Source organism: Mytilus trossulus, chromosome 7, assembly GCF_036588685.1.
Source record: "Mytilus trossulus isolate FHL-02 chromosome 7, PNRI_Mtr1.1.1.hap1, whole genome shotgun sequence".
Lineage (NCBI taxonomy): Eukaryota > Metazoa > Mollusca > Bivalvia > Mytilida > Mytilidae > Mytilus > Mytilus trossulus.
In genome coordinates, this window is record NC_086379.1 from 68,654,900 (window position 1) to 68,673,194 (window position 18,295).

Below are 18,295 nucleotides of genomic sequence, written 5' to 3' on the forward strand. Positions count from 1 at the left end.
GACACATGTTCTTTAGATTCTCTGGATTGTAAATGCTACAGTTTTCTTATAGAGTACAACAAAATCAGAGGAACTTTGAAAACTTTTCACCTGGGGTCTGTATCGTTGCATTTAATAGTTATAAAAAGTGATAACAATAAACTCTGAAAAACATTGCTCAGTATTACAGACTACACCAACCACCTGACTCATGTGAAGAAGAAAAAACAAGACATACAAAGTCACAAACTATGACAAAAAACACATATGTAGTTCTGATAGACTTGATACATTGAAATTTATGATGGGTTTAAACCAGTCATAGTGGTATTTGAATTTTATTTTATATGTTAGAAGACACCTCCCCAAAATTGATTGAAATTTCAATTATGATTTTGATGTTATGCACATGCACCCCATGTTCTATTGGAATTAGAACATGGCTGTTCATAAAGCAATTATATAATAGGCCAGTTATGGGATATGGTGTTCAGACAAATCTGTCATGTGTCTTCCATCACCACGTAACAAAATGTATGCTTCGTCATTTCCAACACATGTTGAGCAAATTGGTGAAAAGTTTGATTGTTTACTGCACCAAATATTTTGGAAATTAAAATCTAATGAGATGGCCACTCTCCCTCAGTTGTACTTGTTTGAATAACTAAACATGAATAAACATTGATACAGAGTACGGATCAAAATTAAATTAATAGTCTTTTGGTTTTTACGCTGGAATAAATCTGGGACTAATATACTAACTATATGAGGGATGTTCATGAACCACATGTAATGTCATACAGTGAGGTCCTGATCTACAGAGGGGTATATGATGCTCAGAAGGGAATATGAATTTTTGATCAATGACAGGTGGGATAGTTTCAACCAATCAAATATTGATTTAGCTATCAATATGTACATACAGTGAAATAATAAAAAATTATAAACTGAATTGTCTCATTAAATAATAACTGAATTGTCTCATTAACTAATATCTATTTTGTCCAACAGTTTTAATACAAAATCTCATAGTACTAAATACAGTTGTCAGAGGCGGATTTAGGGGAGGGAGCCAAGCTCCCCCCCCCCCCCCCTTTTGGGAAAAAAAATTGGTTGCTTATATAGGGAATCACTGAAGCGTGACTGGAGAGGGCCCCCTCTTAGGTTAGTCAGTGGGCCCCCACTTATGAAAATTTCTGGATCTGCCACTGGTTGTCAGTCTTATAGTTGTATCTTATTTGAAACTTAATATAACGGTAAATGCAAAATTAATTCAATGCTTTATGATGGGGGAGAGCGCTTTCAGAATTTTGAACTTATGCTTAGGAAAACAATAAATAAACCCATCTTGATACTAAAAAAATATCTCTCAAACCAATGTACTTAATAGAATTTAGAAAAACATGACTAAAATTTAAGTAGTTTAAAAGGAAAAAAAAAATACCGTTGGGTCGTTTTCGTGTTCTGGTAAAATAAAAATTTTGATTGGTATTTAGATAATTCATTTTAAAGCTCTTCAAGTGAAAGAGGTTTAAAAGTAACATACATGTAAACATGATTGCTGGACAAAATGCAATTTTTCAAACTTTTCTCGGAACCCTATTTACATGGGGATTAACAGCTCTTGGGGCTGCTTTAGTTTTTATTTTCAATAGCAGTCAGGTAAGTTTTTTCTACTTTGATCTCTTAAAACAACCCAGACATCAAAACAAAATATGACAACAACAGGTGTTGCCACATCATTTATAAATAACAACAGATAACATCAAAAGTTTCTTAGTAGCGATATTACTTTCTTGTCACTTGACACTTTATCAGAAGGTCATACTTTGGTGGGCAACTTAGTTCTTTGACCAGAAAAACATACATTTAAGGTTTATGTGGACCCTATGGCTAAAATGGCCATATTTTCACCTCAAAATTTTCTCTGAGTACAGGCAAACCTGTGCTTCTGGAAAAGTTTTAAGGCATAGCATGCCCTAGATAAATAGAATTCAAATGCATTGTATGATTTAAAAAATTCATAACTTAACTGGATTTTGCCGTACACTTTTTTAGTCTCTGCAGAAGATAAAATTAACAAACAGTTGAGTTTACCTTGATATGGTCCACTCAGGTACACAGTTTAAATAACCAATTATTGTAAGGTATCTATTGTCCATCTAATGACGTCCATGTCAATTTAAAATGCTCACTTTAATTTTTACCTGTGGGGAAGTTCTCAAACCTGTTTCCCAACTTAGTTTATTTTGGCACCTTCTGGAGGAATGAAAAAAAGTGCACGACAAAATCCTGGTAAGTCTTTATTTTTCTAAAACATAAAACATACTTAAAATTCATTTATCTAGGGCATGCTATGCCTGAATTTTTTTACAGGTGCGCAGGTTTGTCTGTACACAAGAGTAAATTTTGAGGTGAAAATACGGCCATTTTAGCCATAGGGTCCACATGAACCTTAAAATCCATGGAAGATGGATGATTATTTTTACGTCAATAATTGCATACAATAATTTTTCATTGCCAGAGGGATTGCCAATATTTATGTAAGCGTGACACGTGAATGTCAAATATTGTGTCGTGAAAACTGAAACCAAGTCTGGCGGGACCCAGGAAATGACAAAATAATGAGAATTGCTTATAAAAGGCTATTATTTGAACTAAGAATTATTTTCAATTATGGAATTTGCATAATTTCTTGTGTTTAAATTTTTTAATAAATTCCATGTTTATTTGGTATTGTAATCTTTTGAGTGGTTAATAACACTTTCCATACAATGTATTTTGGTTAGATAGTGTTGTGCACGGCACAAGACATTCTATTGAAAATATACTATTTTCTTTGTAATAGAAAGTGTTGTGCGCAGCACAGAACATTTCAGTACAGAATAAAAATGGAATTTATTAAAAATTTCAATAATAAGAAATCAAGCCAATTCCATAATTAAAAATAATTCCAAGTTCAAATAATAGCCTGTTCTATGTACAAAGTGTAAGCGGGATACAGGAATTTTACAAAACAGTAAGCCAGATCCAGGATCAGAACCACCCATTAGGACCCCCTTACCATTGAAAACTTTTTATTCTTTAATTTGGACCAGGATCTTTTTACACTTTTGGAGCAACTTAGATCTACATCTACATCTACACTGTTGAAATGCCAAAGGTCTAAGACTTATCAAGCAAGATCACACCCTTTTTTAGGTCACCTGTGAGCTTTTCTCCTCACTTGGTGTCCGCCGTGGTTAGCTTTTACAAAAATCTTCTCCTCTGATAAAATGCAGTTTTTGGCTTATAACTCAAAAACCAAAGCATTTAGAGCAAATCTGACGTAGTAAAATTGTTTATCAGGTCAAGATATATCTGCCCTTAAATTTTCAGATGAATCGGACAACCTGTTGTTGGATTGCTGCCCCTGAATTGGTAATTTTAACAAAATTTTGCTATTTTTGGTTATTATCTTGAATACTATTATAGATAGAGATAAACTGTATATAGCAATAATGTTCAGCAAAGTAAGATTTACAAATAAGTCATCTAACCAAAATGGTCAGTTGACCCCTTTAGGAGTTATTGCCCTTTATAATCAATTTTTAACCATTTTTCATAAATCTTCGTTATCTTTTACAAAAATCTTCTCCTCTGAAAAGTTTTTCAGACTGAAACTACTGGGCCAAGTTCATCATAGATAGAAATAATTAAAGCAGCAAGAATGTTCAGTAAAGTAAGATGTACAAACACATCACCACCACCAAAACACCATTTTGTCATGAATCCATCTGTGTCCTTTGTTTAATATTCATATAGGCCAAGGTGAGCGACACAGACTCTTTAGAGCCTCTTGTTCAATTTTCTTGATCTTTGGTTTTCTTTAACTTTTAAGGCTCTTTCTTTTAAGTGTTCTGTGACTTGTAAGCCTTTGTTGTTTTGTTGTTTTTTGGTGGGTTTTTGATTCAATAATAAAATTGAGAAAGGAAATGGTGAATATGTCAAAGCGACAACCACCCGACCATAGAGCAGACAACAGCCGAAGGCAACCAATGGGTCTTCAATGTAGCAAGAATTCCCACACCCGTAGGTGTCCTTCAGCTGGCCCCTAAAAATATGTTCAGTTTATCTTTAATTTATTGTCAGATCATATGTTTTCGTATGTCATATGAATTCAAACTATATAAAAAAGAAGATTTGTGACAACTGTCCACAAGAGACCAAAATGACACAGACATTAACAACTATAGGTCACCATACAACCTTCAACAATGAGCAAAGCCCATAACGCATAGTCAGCTATGAAAGGCCCCAATATGACAATCTAAAACAATTCAAATGAGAAACCAAACAGCCTTACTTGAATAAAAAAATGAAAGAAAAACAAATATGTAACACAAAAACAAACGACAATCACTGAATTACAGGCTCTTGACTTGGGACGGGCACATACATTAATAATGTGGCTGGGTTAAACATGCTAGTGGGATCCTAACCTGGGGCAATGGTATAACAGTACAGCATAAGAACGAACTATAAAAATCAGTTGAAAAAGGCTTAACTCATTGCTCATCAGATGGACAAAAACACAAGTGGACTAGGCCAGGTACCAAATGACACTAGATCCACTGGACCAGATCAGATCTGAGAGTACTTGCAGTTATCTGACAGCTACATGTAGTTCAAAGCCACCAACAACTAATAAAAAAATCATGCATCTAAGACTTAACTATCAAACTGTACACATCCAACATCCAATGGATTTAGTGTAAAGACATCATAAACAGTCAGAGAAAAACATGACCTTGTGCCATGCCAGTAACAGGTATCGACTGATTGTAGATAACATGAATGTGTACATGTATATCACATACTGGTAATATTTAGTTTGCTTTTAATTTACTGATAACAAAATCAATATTTATACCAATAAAAACAATATTCAATGATCTTATTTCAGTGTTGAATTGGTAACCTTTTAAAATAAGTTTATTTAAAGGAGCCATAATTATATACATGTATATAAGTTTACAAGGATCATTTCTAAATTTCCAGGCTTGGTTAACAACATTTCCGTAAAAATGAGGATGTGCTATCCTGTTTGAAATAAGTTTTCTACAGGTTCAACCAAACTTCATAACCAAATCTTTACATCTATGGAAAAATTTAGTAAAGGTTTTAAGTAATTTATGGTAACGATATCGCTGGTTTGATAACTTACAAGTAATACATAGATTGTGTTCGTTAAAATCAAAAACGTCATAACAGACAGGAGCGTAGTGAACTAGCTGTGAAATATAATCATCGTAAGATGGTGCTGGAGCTGGAACATCACCATCTAAAAATGGAAAATTAACAATAGGGGTCGCAAAATCTATGCATGCTTTTTCAATGGAAATTGTGATGTCACAATGCAATCAAAATGTATTCTTAATAGTATGAAAACCCATGAGACGAGGATAAATAAGTTTTACAAAAATGTACATACGTACAAAAATGAATCTGGCAAACACCTTTATTCTGCTGCTAATTTAAATATATGATAAAGAAAAAATAATATCAACTTTTTTTTACAGAGAAAAGTGTTGGATGCTAGTTTAGGATTTGCAGCTGGGGTAAGTTAAATTCTCATAAAATAGATTATGGTTCACTCTTTGGGAAATAAATTTATAGTCACAACATACCTACATACACCTTACAAAGGAGTACCTTACAAAAAATAAAGGAACAAAGCTTTTATTGCTTTTTTTACCTGAGGTCTGGTGGATTGGCATGACAACATTCAGTACTATTATTGAATCTTGTTTTGGTCAATCAATGAATGTCCAAATATTGGACAAATGACTGCTGGGCTATATCTTGGCAGCCAACTTTTATTTGTGAAGGAAGTCTGAGTACTCAGAGAGAACCTCCAACCCTCAGCAGGAACTTTTTTTTTATGAATTTATTGTTTTACAAATTACTACAAATTTATACTGCTACAAATAATTATTTGAATTAACTACATTGTATGATATAAATAGGTGATGACAGCAGCCTCTTATTGGTCCTTACTGGCTCCAGCAATAGAAATGGCAGAATTGTCCGGGTTATATGGTAGTAATGGAGAGTGGGCATTTATACCAGTAGCTGTAGGCTTTATTCTGGGAGCAGTCTTTGTTTATGGTGCTGATGTATTAATACCATATATTGTAAGTAGTTCCCACAAAAGAGAAATGAGTTTAATTAGTAAATATAAGCAGTTAGTCAAGATTTTAACTTGTTTTTGTGTGTCATGTTGAAGTTACACACACACCTAACTAGTGATGCTAAGTCCCTTTAAACTTTTACCAGTTTTGAAGGAAATGTTTAATGGTTTACAAAAGTTCATCAAGGTTAATGATAAATTTTGGGCCTTTTGTAGCTGACTATGTTGTACACAATATATTTGTTTTTAGTGGAAGAAGACGTCAAGTCTTCTGAAGACTTAAGGGGCCGACCCTTGGCATTGAGTCTCTGTATGCCGCATTCATTTCGTATATTACAATTTCAAAACAACTTAGATTCCTGACACCGATTTTTACACATGATTAGGCATCTGAATCATTTAATTTGTAAATTATGATTGTAAAACAATCACTATCGTAAATATGACCCTTTTATTTATGTAATTTATTAGATTTCATCTCATCCACATGAACGTTATTTGTTTACTTGTAACAGGATGTTTTAACTGTAGATATTTGTATTACGCATGCGTGAATTTGGTATCGGGACAACTCGCCCTGTTTACAAGTTCGCCCTTAAAGCTACAAATTTGCAATCCTGCAGACAAGAAGATTTTGTTTTTATAAAAATAAAAAGGATATATAAAGTGTTGTCTTCATTTATGGTTTTCCTGTGTCATGTGAATTAGATGCCCTTCGTAACATACATGTGAACCTCCCGGCGGGAGAACAAAACTCCCGTTTCCAGGGGTCTCCTCCCGTTTAGGAGAAAAAACTCCCGTGTATGAAATATTTCATGAATGAAAATTTTCAGACGCCAAATTTAATCATTTCTTACTACTGTACGGGTGTAATTGACACCTGTGTTAAATTTTACCTGAACATCAAAGAAGATGTATAATTATATGGCTTCACTTGACAGCTTGGGTGTCAAACATACTGGTAATCAACGATGTTTACCTCCGGCTAACTGCCGTTGTGTTATCAAAACGATGTGTATTGGGAATATTGAAATACTTTTTTGTTACTTCCCTTTGTTTTAGCCTGTTTTCAGTTATTTTGCTTTTAAAAATGTAAATTGTAAAAAGACTATAAATGATCAATATTTTAATCAAATAATCATAAAATGATGTTAATTAAATGAATTTAAATGATTTTGGACAAATAAAAAAATCAAAATTTATAAATTATTTTAGCAATCTAGACCTCCTTTCAATTGAAGTTTATATGATAAATTTGTTTCTTATTTATTAGAAATCATCATACAATATGTGCAACTAAAGACTAATAAAAGGTCTAGTAGGTAGATTAATTCTAGTAAAATAATGAAATTTAGATTTGGAAATATTAGTTTATATTAGATTTTATTGTGTAAGCTAAGAAATAGCAAGACATTTTACACGGTTTTTAAGTCTTTTTAAGCTTTCTACTAATATGACTTTCATAATGCTTAAAATCCATGCAGTACTAGTGTTAGTGTATGTTATTTTTTTTAATTAATTTACGATGTTGCAAATATACATGTGGAGCTTATTTCTTTCTTATTTGTCTAAACATTTACAAATGATAAGGAGATGGAGACATGAACAAAAATATATACAGATAAGATATATAAATATAATGATTCATTTGCAAGCAGTGAACAATCATTTGTCAAAAACAAAACAAAACAAGAAACAGATTCTTATTATTATTTTATTTTATTCAAATAGAGAGGCAATAAGGGAACTATAAACATTACAATTTGATGGAAATTTGAAGAAAAAACACAATTTCTACATCATTTGGTTACATTTACGACAAAATTGATGTCGATAAAAAAACATGATGTTTTGACCATTCAGAACTTAATAGATGCATAGTTCTTGGGGGAAAGTTTCATCAAATAATATGAATATAAATGACTTTTTTGTGCTCATTTTTTACAGTGGGTTGTGATGATCTTCCAGTTAGGTTACCCTCATTTGGAGTGTTGTTCCCAACCTGTTAAAGGTCCATCTTTGTGCATTATTCAAAATTGGAAATTTCAACAAGCATCTAATATTCTTAATCTGGAAAATAAACCCTGGTCTGCTAGCTTCATGTATATTTTTTCTACCGATTTAATATATAACTAGAATCATGCAAACAGACTTAAGGAAAAGGCATGTAAGCTCATCATACAAATATGACACTTTTTCTAGACAATCCAGATCTTGCAAAATACGTCGCTAAAAATTGTAACCTTTAAAATTGTTGTTGTGCAGTAATAACCCATATGGGAACTTTCAAAAGTTGGCGGGTATGTAACAAGTCTTACTATTTTTATGCTCCATTTATGGGCAATATGTTTTCTAGTCTGTCCATCCGTCCTGCTTCTGGTTATAAAGTTTATGGTCGAGGTAGTTTTTGATGAAGTTGAAATCCAATCAACTTGAAACTTAGTACACATGTGTTCCTCTTGATATGATCTTCTTAATTTTACTGCCAAATTAAAGATTTTACCTAATTTTCATAGTCAACTGAACATAGAAAGAGATTGTACGGATGGGAAATCCATGTACTTATGACCTTTTCTTGTTTGAAGAAAAAAATACATTTTAACAATAATGGAACAAAGCAGCCTGGGTAAGTGCGGCTGCTTTTATGGTAATTCAAGTTTCTTTTTATTCACCTTCTTCCACTTCAGAGCTATCAGCTCTTTGATTGCTCATTGTTGAAGGCCTTAGGGTGACCTATAGTGGTTAACTTCTATGTCATTTGGTTTATTGTGGAGAGTTGTCTCATTGACAATCATACATCTTTTTATTTTGATATTGAATGGTTTTTAAAAATGCATTAAGGTAAACAGTACAATGAAACACATAAGTGGGATTTTAAATTTTAAAGAGTATTACGTATATGCATTTGTTGTACGTAAGTTGATGGAATATTTTATCTTTCAGGGAGGTGGTGGAAACAATATAATCATGTCATTAGAATCTGAGTATAAACAACACAAAGATGAGGATGTACAGATAAATCTTGTATCTCAAGAACAGTCATATAGTACGTATTTAAGTTATTTGCAATAAAACAAGAACAGTCATATAGTATGTATTTAAGTTATTAGCATCAAAACAAGAACAGTCATGTATTCAATATCTATTTAGCAGTAAAATGCAATGTGATCAAAAATGATGTATTCTAATGCAATTTTTATGTAACAATTTTCTTCATTGACTAAAAGAACTATAAAATCCACAGTTGATCAGGTGTTACTAAGGAGGCATCTGCCATTTTGAATTGATAGGATCAACAAATGTTCGATTTCTACATTACTATGGAAAATAAGAGAACACTAACTTCGAATTTGCCGTTTTAATGTGATTTTATCTGCATTTAAATCAAAGAGGAAAGGTAAAAACCTCCTGTTTGTAAGTTTTTATTTGTATGACGTCACGTTTAGCTATGACATCTTTGCGCCAAAATCATGAAGATTTGCAGATTTTTTTGGTATATAAAATTTATACATTTTTTTCAGCTCTAACCTATTATTTCTTTTTGTGATGCATTAGAATCGGAATATTTAACAGTACTATAGTTGAAGAGTTGCCCCCATCAATTCTGATTTGACGGTCTAAAATGTCTGTTTTACTGTCTCTGCTGCGCATCACCAGTGAAACTGTATTTGAGACGTCAAATCGACAATTGACAGTGGCAACTTTTTAACTACAGTACTGTTATTCATTAAGTTAAGGTACCTGAACTAAGATCCCATCAGAGTTTTCAGATCCTTACAGAGATTAGTTGTTTCATTCTGAATATTGACTTGTATAGACAAACTTCACAGTTTATATTCTGTATACTTTTGAGTCACATTGCAGGACTCATTATAGATTACAATGTATAAGCAGTGAACAAATTTATCTTCCACATGAAGTAAATTTGAACCTATGCCACATATAATCTGTACAATAAATTAATCAATTGATTGTTATACAGAAATTTGAAAAAAGTATGGGTCTATGCTGCTTTACCTGAATATGTAGTGAACTACGAAGTTGCCCAATTTCAATTATTTTGGTCGAAATGAGCCGGATTGTCAATCATTAAGGTCTTCATTTTTCAACTTTTAGTGTCAAAAAATCTATAGGGTATACATTTTCTTGCCATTCATTACCTGGTGTAATTCATTTACCATTAGTAATTTGGAAAAGTGTTTATATTTTAAATCATTTTCACAAAAGTTTTACTGTACATGGTCATGTGAAGAATCTCACCTGATATTCATTTATGATCATTTTGTTGCAGATTATTCTAGATCTGAATATAGTACATGATCATTTTGTTGCAGATTATTCTAGATCTGAATATAGTACAGGTCCACAACGAAGGAAACCAGTACAAGGAGGATTAATATCTACCGAGGACCAAAATAATGTTATCAATAATGACGCATTATCATCTCAAGACACAAGATGGAAAAGAATATTACTACTTATCATTGCTATAACAGTACATAACATTCCAGGTATTACTACTTATCATTGCTATAACAGTACATAACATTCCAGGTATTACTACTTATCATTGCTATAACAGTACATAACATTCCAGGTATTACTACTTATCATTGCTATAACAGTACATAACATTCCAGGTATTACTACTTATCATTGCTATAACAGTACATAACATTCCAGGTATTACTACGTATCATTGCTATAACAGTACATAACATTCCAGGTATTACTACTTATCATTGCTATGACAGTACATAACATTCCAGGTATTACTACTTATCATTGCTATAACAGTACATAACATTCCAGGTATTACTACTTATCATTGCTATAACAGTACATAACATTACAGGTAGAGCAAACTTTCATAAGAACATTCCATTTATTATTTAACACTCATGTTTTGAACATTTTATATGAGGGGGAGGACAGGGGTAAGGGAGACAGGGAGAAAGGGGTTGGGAGAAAGGGGAAAGGAGAGGAAGGCTGGGAGAAAGGAGAAAAAGTTGGAGAAAAAATAAAATATGAAAAAATAAAATATCTCTCTTTTTTCTGGTAAATAAAAAAAAATAGGAGAAGAGGGGTAGGAGAAAGGAGAAGAGGGTTGGGAGAAGGGAGAAGGGTACCCCCTGTCCTCCCCCTTTTATATAGGAAACTAGATTTTACATTTTCGCTGCAACTGTTTAATTTAAGTTTGAAATGTATTGCCTTCAAAATGTAATGCAGAGCCTTCATGAAATCTGAGTATTAGCAAGAGATTTCAGAATGACAGCAGAATATATATTTGTTTCAATATTCTAATAAGAAAAACATTTTACAGTTTGTACCTGCCTAACCATGTACTACAGTCACATACATTTTGTACATTTAAAAATTGTACAGGAAACAAGCAAAACATATTCAATTAATACAAGAGAGAACTCATATAATCCTTTAGTTTAAGATTACTTTGATGTTTGAAGTTCTTTATCATAAAGAGAAATTAACTTGGGAAAAAACTATACATGTTTTATCTGCTTGACAATACGTCTATCTATCACTATTTTGAGACATAGTCTTGCTATTGAACAATTTAAGGTTGACAATTTTAATATCTATATTGACTCACCTTTAAGAGACCTATTAAATTAGTCATATAGATGAATACTTGATTTTTCAGAGGGTTTAGCGGTTGGTGTTGGGTTTGGTGCAGTGGGAAGAACTCCTGCAGCAACATTTGAAAAAGCAAGGTACGTTTCAAAATCAGTAAAAAAAAAGGTAGGGAAGGATTGAGTTGTTGCAGGCAAATATATCCAAAACATATAAAAAAAAATAAAAATTCAATAGTAGATTTATTATCAAGTCACATGTGTTAAGATTCTTTATCTCATATTCACATGGGTAAACTAACTTGTATCAGAGTGTTCAAAATTTTTGCCACATAGGATACATATGTCTCATCGATTTAAGGGCATACGATACAGTTACAGGGAAGGTAATGACGTTGCTAACGTAATTTGTTATTTTCGCGACGTCAAACTGTGACATATCGGGAAAAGATGCATTTTTCGACTGATTTTTATCATTCAAACTGATTTAATTTGAAAACGAGTTCATGGACCCCTATTTTTCAAAACGGCATTTGGTTTCATTTTGCAGGGAGATTATTTGACCCAAATTTTATACTACTGTAAATAGAGGATTTTTTTTAATTGTGATAAACATGCAGTAAAAAATTACGTTTTTTCCTCAATTCATGAACATTTGATAAATGTGAGTCATTTCTGAATAAAAAAATGCATATTTTTTAAAGATATTTATAAAATACAGAAATTACCGATTATTAAACAAAAAACAATTTGTTTTTATCTTTTATAACAAAAAAGTTACGTCTTTCTTTCGAAAAAGAAATTACAGCCACAAATCTGAATTTCGAGCAAACATACAAAATTTCAACCTCATTTTACGCAAAAAGTAGCACATGAAGGTATATTTTTTATTACATATTTGATTTAATCAGGTAAAAAATAGCCTATATGCAAATTTTCATGAACTTGTAAATACAGGATCAAAACTGTATCGTATGCCCTTAATGCTTATAGAAGGTAATATAAAATTGAGAAAGGAAAAAGACAACAACCATAGAGCAAACAACAGTCGAAAGAGAACTCCCGCACCTGTAGGTGTCCTTCAGCTGGCCCCTAAAAAAAATGTATACTAGAACAGTGATAATGGACGTTATACTAAACTCCCAATTATACACAAGATACTAAAATAAAAAAATGTTGGATGTTGGAATACTTGGTTGACAGATTTGGCAGGTTACCCTGAATATGGTATTGTGTCATCAACTCCTTAATTTGTTAAACCTGCTGTTATGGAATTGCTTGAGGAATTGATACTTTTTTTATTGGAAGATATAACATAATACATTCATAATTTCAACAGATATGACCTTGATTATTTTTTTTTCTGTAGAAATTTAGCAATAGGTATAGGTATACAAAATTTTCCTGAAGGATTAGCAGTTAGTTTACCATTACGTGGTGCTGGTATGTCAACTTTAAAAAGTTTTTGGTAAATATTTTAGTTATGTTATCTTATAAATTTTTATTTGCATCTTAGTACTGTGAACACTGGTTATGCCAATTCTAGGGTTCTTCTGTGTTTTTATCTTTACCACATTATATGTATGAACAGAAGTGATGTGTGAACATCAATGAGAAAGAAAAAAACAATAACACAAACTATCAAAAGACATTAGCCATGCTTGCATTTCTCTATAGATTTTAATGAAATTTATGTGAAAGGTTGAAACTCACAAATTAATTATTATCATACTTTACACTGGAATTTGAAAAAGTGATTTGAATGAGAGTTTATTTATGAAGGGCACTTTGTGTCCTGAAAAGAAAATAACATTATCAACTTGAAGATGATTTTGATGAATGGCTGTTTAACGAACGTCCTAAGTTTATATTCAGGACAAAAATGTGTGAATTGCGATATGATTATTAAGCCTGCTTTCTACTAGGCTACACTTTGAGTCTGATTTTTAACATGCTAGTTCACATGGTTAAGACCACAGAAACACATGTCACCCTACCCTGACACATTATTCTGATAAGTTGACCAGTCTTTGCTCTTACTCCTTAAAGCTGTGTGCTTAGCAGATAAGCAGCAAATATTAAGACCCAGCCAAGGTTTTATCTCCTGCAAGGTGACATATTTTAACACATTTAAAAATAATTTAAAGTCAAAGTCAAATCAAGGACTCTGACTCATCATTGCAGGCAAGTTGTATTGGCTTATATTTAGTTTATTGAGGGAAATTTCTATACTGTATATTTTATATGAAAAATGACAGAAAATTGATTTTTTTACATTTTTCAAATGTTTGCAGGTATGGTCAGCTAAGTGGAATGGTGGAACCTATAGCTGGTTTATTTGGTGCTGTAGCTGTTGTTATAGCACAGCCTTTATTACCGTATGCTTTAGCTTTTGCAGCAGGTGCAATGATATATGTGGTTGTAGATGATATAATCCCAGAAGCACAAACATGGTCAGTTTATTTTTTGTTGTTGTCATCAATTTTATCTTATAAATTCTCATACATAATAAGCCATGGGATAAATATTCCTCAACTTCTTGTATCTATGGTTACATATTGAAATAAGTCACCCCTTTGTTATTTTGAATACATGCAGTTATGTACTTTTATAATCAGGGTTTTCCCTGGGTCAATTATTTTTTTTGCCACCTCTTATAAAACAATTTATTTTTCGCCACTTTATTATTTTTTGGCCAAGTAACAAACATATTTTTCTTTTAAAATTTTCCTTTTTTCCAGCAATTGGTAAATAAATCCTGTTTATGACATGTGACAGAAGCCATTTAACCATATCATTTTGCTATAAAATACAATCAACACCTTTATTAATTAGTCCTTTGATGTCGATAGCTATGAATGCAATCAGCTGATTATTGATTTTCTGTCAAAATCTTAACGAGTTCAAGGTGAATTCCGAGCATTGTCTGATCGTTAAAGTCAGAGAATCCCGAAAAAAGTAAATAAACAAGATGGCTGGAAATAAATCGTTATATATATTTCTTTCGCCAAATTCTTTCGCCAATGACGAATTTTAATCGCCACAATTATCTTTTTTCGCAAATTGCGAAAATGGTGACTGCCAGGGGAAACCCTCTTTATAATGCTGTATGCTTTTCCATGATCATGTCAAAATGATCATGGTGAATTATCTCCCATGGTTCAGAGTAAATTATTTCTTTATTATGAACATGATAATTTTTTGTTCAATGACATCAAAACAATTATGTTGAATTATCTCCCATGGTTAGGTGTAAATTATTTCAAAATTATTAACATGTTTAATGTTCTCCAATCACCTTATCAATATTTAAATGTGAAAACAATCCTGGTCAGTTATCTCCCATGCTAAAGTGTAAATTATACCATGGTTGTTAACATGATAATTTTATCCAATGGTTAAATGTCAAAACAATTATGGTGAATTACCTCCCATGGTTAAATGTAAATTATTTCATAATTAGTTACATAGTTAATGTCCTGCAATGGTTAAGTTTCAAAAGAATTATGGTGAATTATCTCCCATGCTATAAATAAATTGTAAATGATTTCATGGTTGTTAACATTATAATTTTTATCCAATGGTAAAATGCCAAAGCAATCATGGTTATTTGGAATGGTGTATTTAGAATGTTAGAGCAAAAAACATCAAGTGTCCACAAAACTGCAAGTATTCCATAATCCATAAAGATTGAACAAAATCACAAGGATACCAACAGTTTTTAACCTATAGCTGTTAAAAGTAAATTATGAATTAAATGTTATGCATTTAATTTATTTACTTTCAGTGGAAATGGAAAAGTGGCTTCTTGGGGTGCAGTTGTAGGTTTTGTTGTGATGATGTCCTTAGATGTTGGTCTAGGATAACTTAGTAATCATAGGAAAATTAATTGGTAAGTTCAAAGGGTAAAGTATTGATGGCTCATTGATTTACCTGATTAAAATACATAGGGATGCCATGTCATAAACATAAATTTGATTAAATTGTGATTATTATGCCCCTATAGGCTTGCCCAACAAAATGAATTAAGAAAGTTCAACAGATAAATTTGTCTGATAGATGATTGAATTTGTGCCATGGTGAAAAAGGGAAGTAACTCTTGATCAAATTGCGTCAATTGAGACATATCTATACCAAGTTTCACCTACCACATCTTTCATTATATTTTTTATATAACAAACAGATACCTAAAAGGTTAACATAAGGTCCTGATTGATTGATACTTATCAATACCATCTTAACTTCCAATTGCTGTGCCCATTGAATTGTTGCAAATGAATTCAACAGAGAAAAGTAAAGGTCTACAGCCTACATATAAATACCTGTTGGACAAAGAAAGAAAAAATTACCACTACTGAAGGGTTTCATATATGCACTTTTCATCGTTGGGTTGATGTCTCATTGCACATTAACCCCACATCTCCTTATTTGCAAATTTTTACAGCTGTCAAAGTTTAATTCTAATGCAATCAGTTTGTAACAATAATTTTCATTGAACCTTGATAAATATTTTGAGGGGTTAGATTCCACGTTCTACCAGTCCATTACAAAGAAAGCCACCATTTTGAATTTTGATTTTTTTTGAGATATGTAATTTCACAAAAATTAAACAAGATATTCACATTTTTAGCCTCAAAATCTTCTTTTTGTCTATATTAAAACCATTCTGAAGCATACAAAAAGTAAAAGATATGTTTAGTATTCATGTTTGTCTGTTGACAATAAAACTTGATTTTACTGTCGCAAATATCTGTTTACCCATCTCTGCTCTGCGTTGCTAGGTAAACTCAATTTACGACAGTAAAATCTAAGTTTTACGAAGGCCAAGCTTAAAATACAATACACTAATCTCCTAAATTTCATGTTATTTGACAGTTTCGGAAAATTTAATAAGAAAAAATATGAAATTAGATTTTATTGATTTACAACTTGATGAAATAGAGAATATGATACATGTATGTGTAGCATTTTTACTTACAGAGATTACTGCACGATAATGTATACACTTTTAAACATGTACAAAGTGTCAAATGTTTATTTCAGAATATGAAGATGATATAAATTCTTTGTGATGACAAATTAATCTATAAATTATTATTTTCTAGTTTAAACTTTTAATCATTCTTCTTTCTTTTCAGAATTTTAGCTACATCATTGAAGATCGGTGATGGACTCCATTCATATAATGATATAGAACTTTATATTTTATGCTCAATAAAAATATTAATATTTATATTTTACATGATTTACATGTATATTAAGTGGCAACTGTACCAAGTAATAAGTGTTGGATATTTTTTTATAAATTACCTACCTTCCAATAGACCACTTTCGAGTTCATCCGTCACCGGCAAAAACTCGTCAATTATGCACGCCTTTATGACGTCATTTACCAGATAGAGGGGCTCGCCTGTATCCCTGCACTATTTACGTTCATCAAGCGTCTAAGTGATCGTTTTTGTGCAGGATAAACTAGAAATAATGGTTGCTCTGTAGGTACTTACTGACAATTCCCTAATGACAGCAGTGTTGATTGTCTATTTTCAGAATTCAATTTGCCGAATAATTCGTACAATATAGAATTATAATTTTCCAACCACTCGCTCAACATTGTAAGGAAGTGACGACGCCCCTAAACGCACAGATGACGGTGATAAAGGCGCGTATAATTGACGAGTTTTTTCCGGTGACGGATGAACTCGAAAGTGGTCTATTTAGTGACCCCTTGGAAGCATGTTAAGCAATCTTAAAATTATTACATCAAAATTCTGTAGCTTCAAAGCTTAAGTTTATACTGATGTTATTCATCTACATGATGAGACTACATCTATTTGTTTAGTACCCTAGTGTTCAGAATGTGTGTATTAAATGGTTAATATCTGTTAATCTGACTTGGGACAGACACATAAAGAATGTGACAGGGTTAATCATGTTTGTGACCTCTAAAACATCACTTAACTTTTTGTAACAGCACAACATGATAACAAATGGCTACCTCAACAAGAGTGCACACACTGAAATGTCTTGCCTTCTTTACTAACCATTGATATTATGTTGATATTACTAAAGAGAAAGCTTTACTACAACTATAACATAAACTTCAAGATTCAAGAAAATGAGGTGATGGTCATATAAACCAAATAATAAATACATGTACACCTTACAATCATTCAATACACTAAATATAGTTGACCTATTGCTCATAATTTCTAAGAAACAGACTTAATCAAGAACACTAAACATTGACCAGTGAACCATAAAAAGAGGTCTTGGTCAGATGAACAATTCCATAGAGACATGTACAGCTTACTATCCTTCCATATACCAAATAAAGTTTACCTATGGTTTATAGTTTAAGAAATGTACATCATAAAATATTTCCACCAGTCATTTTTGGGGCCCTTTATAGCTTGCTGTTTCTTGTGCAAGGGCACTGTGTTGAAGGCCGTACCTTGACCTATAATGGTTTATTCTTATAAATTGTTATTTAGATGGAAAGTTGTCTCATTGGAACACGTACCACATCTTCCTATATTTATTTACACCTTACAAT

General features: G+C 32.0%; 1 protein-coding gene across 1 annotated transcript; it reads left to right on the forward strand.

Annotated features, from left to right (window-relative positions):
- Nucleotides 1-1,504: 1,504 nt before the first annotated feature.
- Nucleotides 1,505-16,975, forward strand: LOC134725667 (zinc transporter ZIP11-like). Its single transcript, XM_063589680.1, has 10 exons — nt 1,505-1,641; nt 5,541-5,579; nt 5,988-6,155; nt 9,095-9,197; nt 10,486-10,662; nt 11,814-11,883; nt 13,112-13,210; nt 14,037-14,195; nt 15,530-15,634; nt 16,881-16,975. Exons 1-9 carry the CDS (start codon nt 1,534-1,536, stop codon nt 15,606-15,608), a joined length of 1,002 nt encoding a protein of 333 aa, XP_063445750.1. The 5' UTR covers nt 1,505-1,533; the 3' UTR covers nt 15,609-15,634; nt 16,881-16,975.
- The last annotated feature ends 1,320 nt before the right edge of the window (nt 16,976-18,295 follow it).

Bases quoted from the DNA above. Each gene is read 5' to 3' on its own strand.
- LOC134725667 (XM_063589680.1), top strand. From the start codon at position 1,534: ATGATTGCTGGACAAAATGCAATTTTTCAAACTTTTCTCGGAACCCTA. The intron at 6,156-9,094 runs GTAAGTAGTTCC...TTTATCTTTCAG, and splicing joins ATGTATTAATACCATATATT to GGAGGTGGTGGAAACAATAT. The intron at 11,884-13,111 runs GTACGTTTCAAA...TTTTTTCTGTAG, and splicing joins GCAACATTTGAAAAAGCAAG to AAATTTAGCAATAGGTATAG.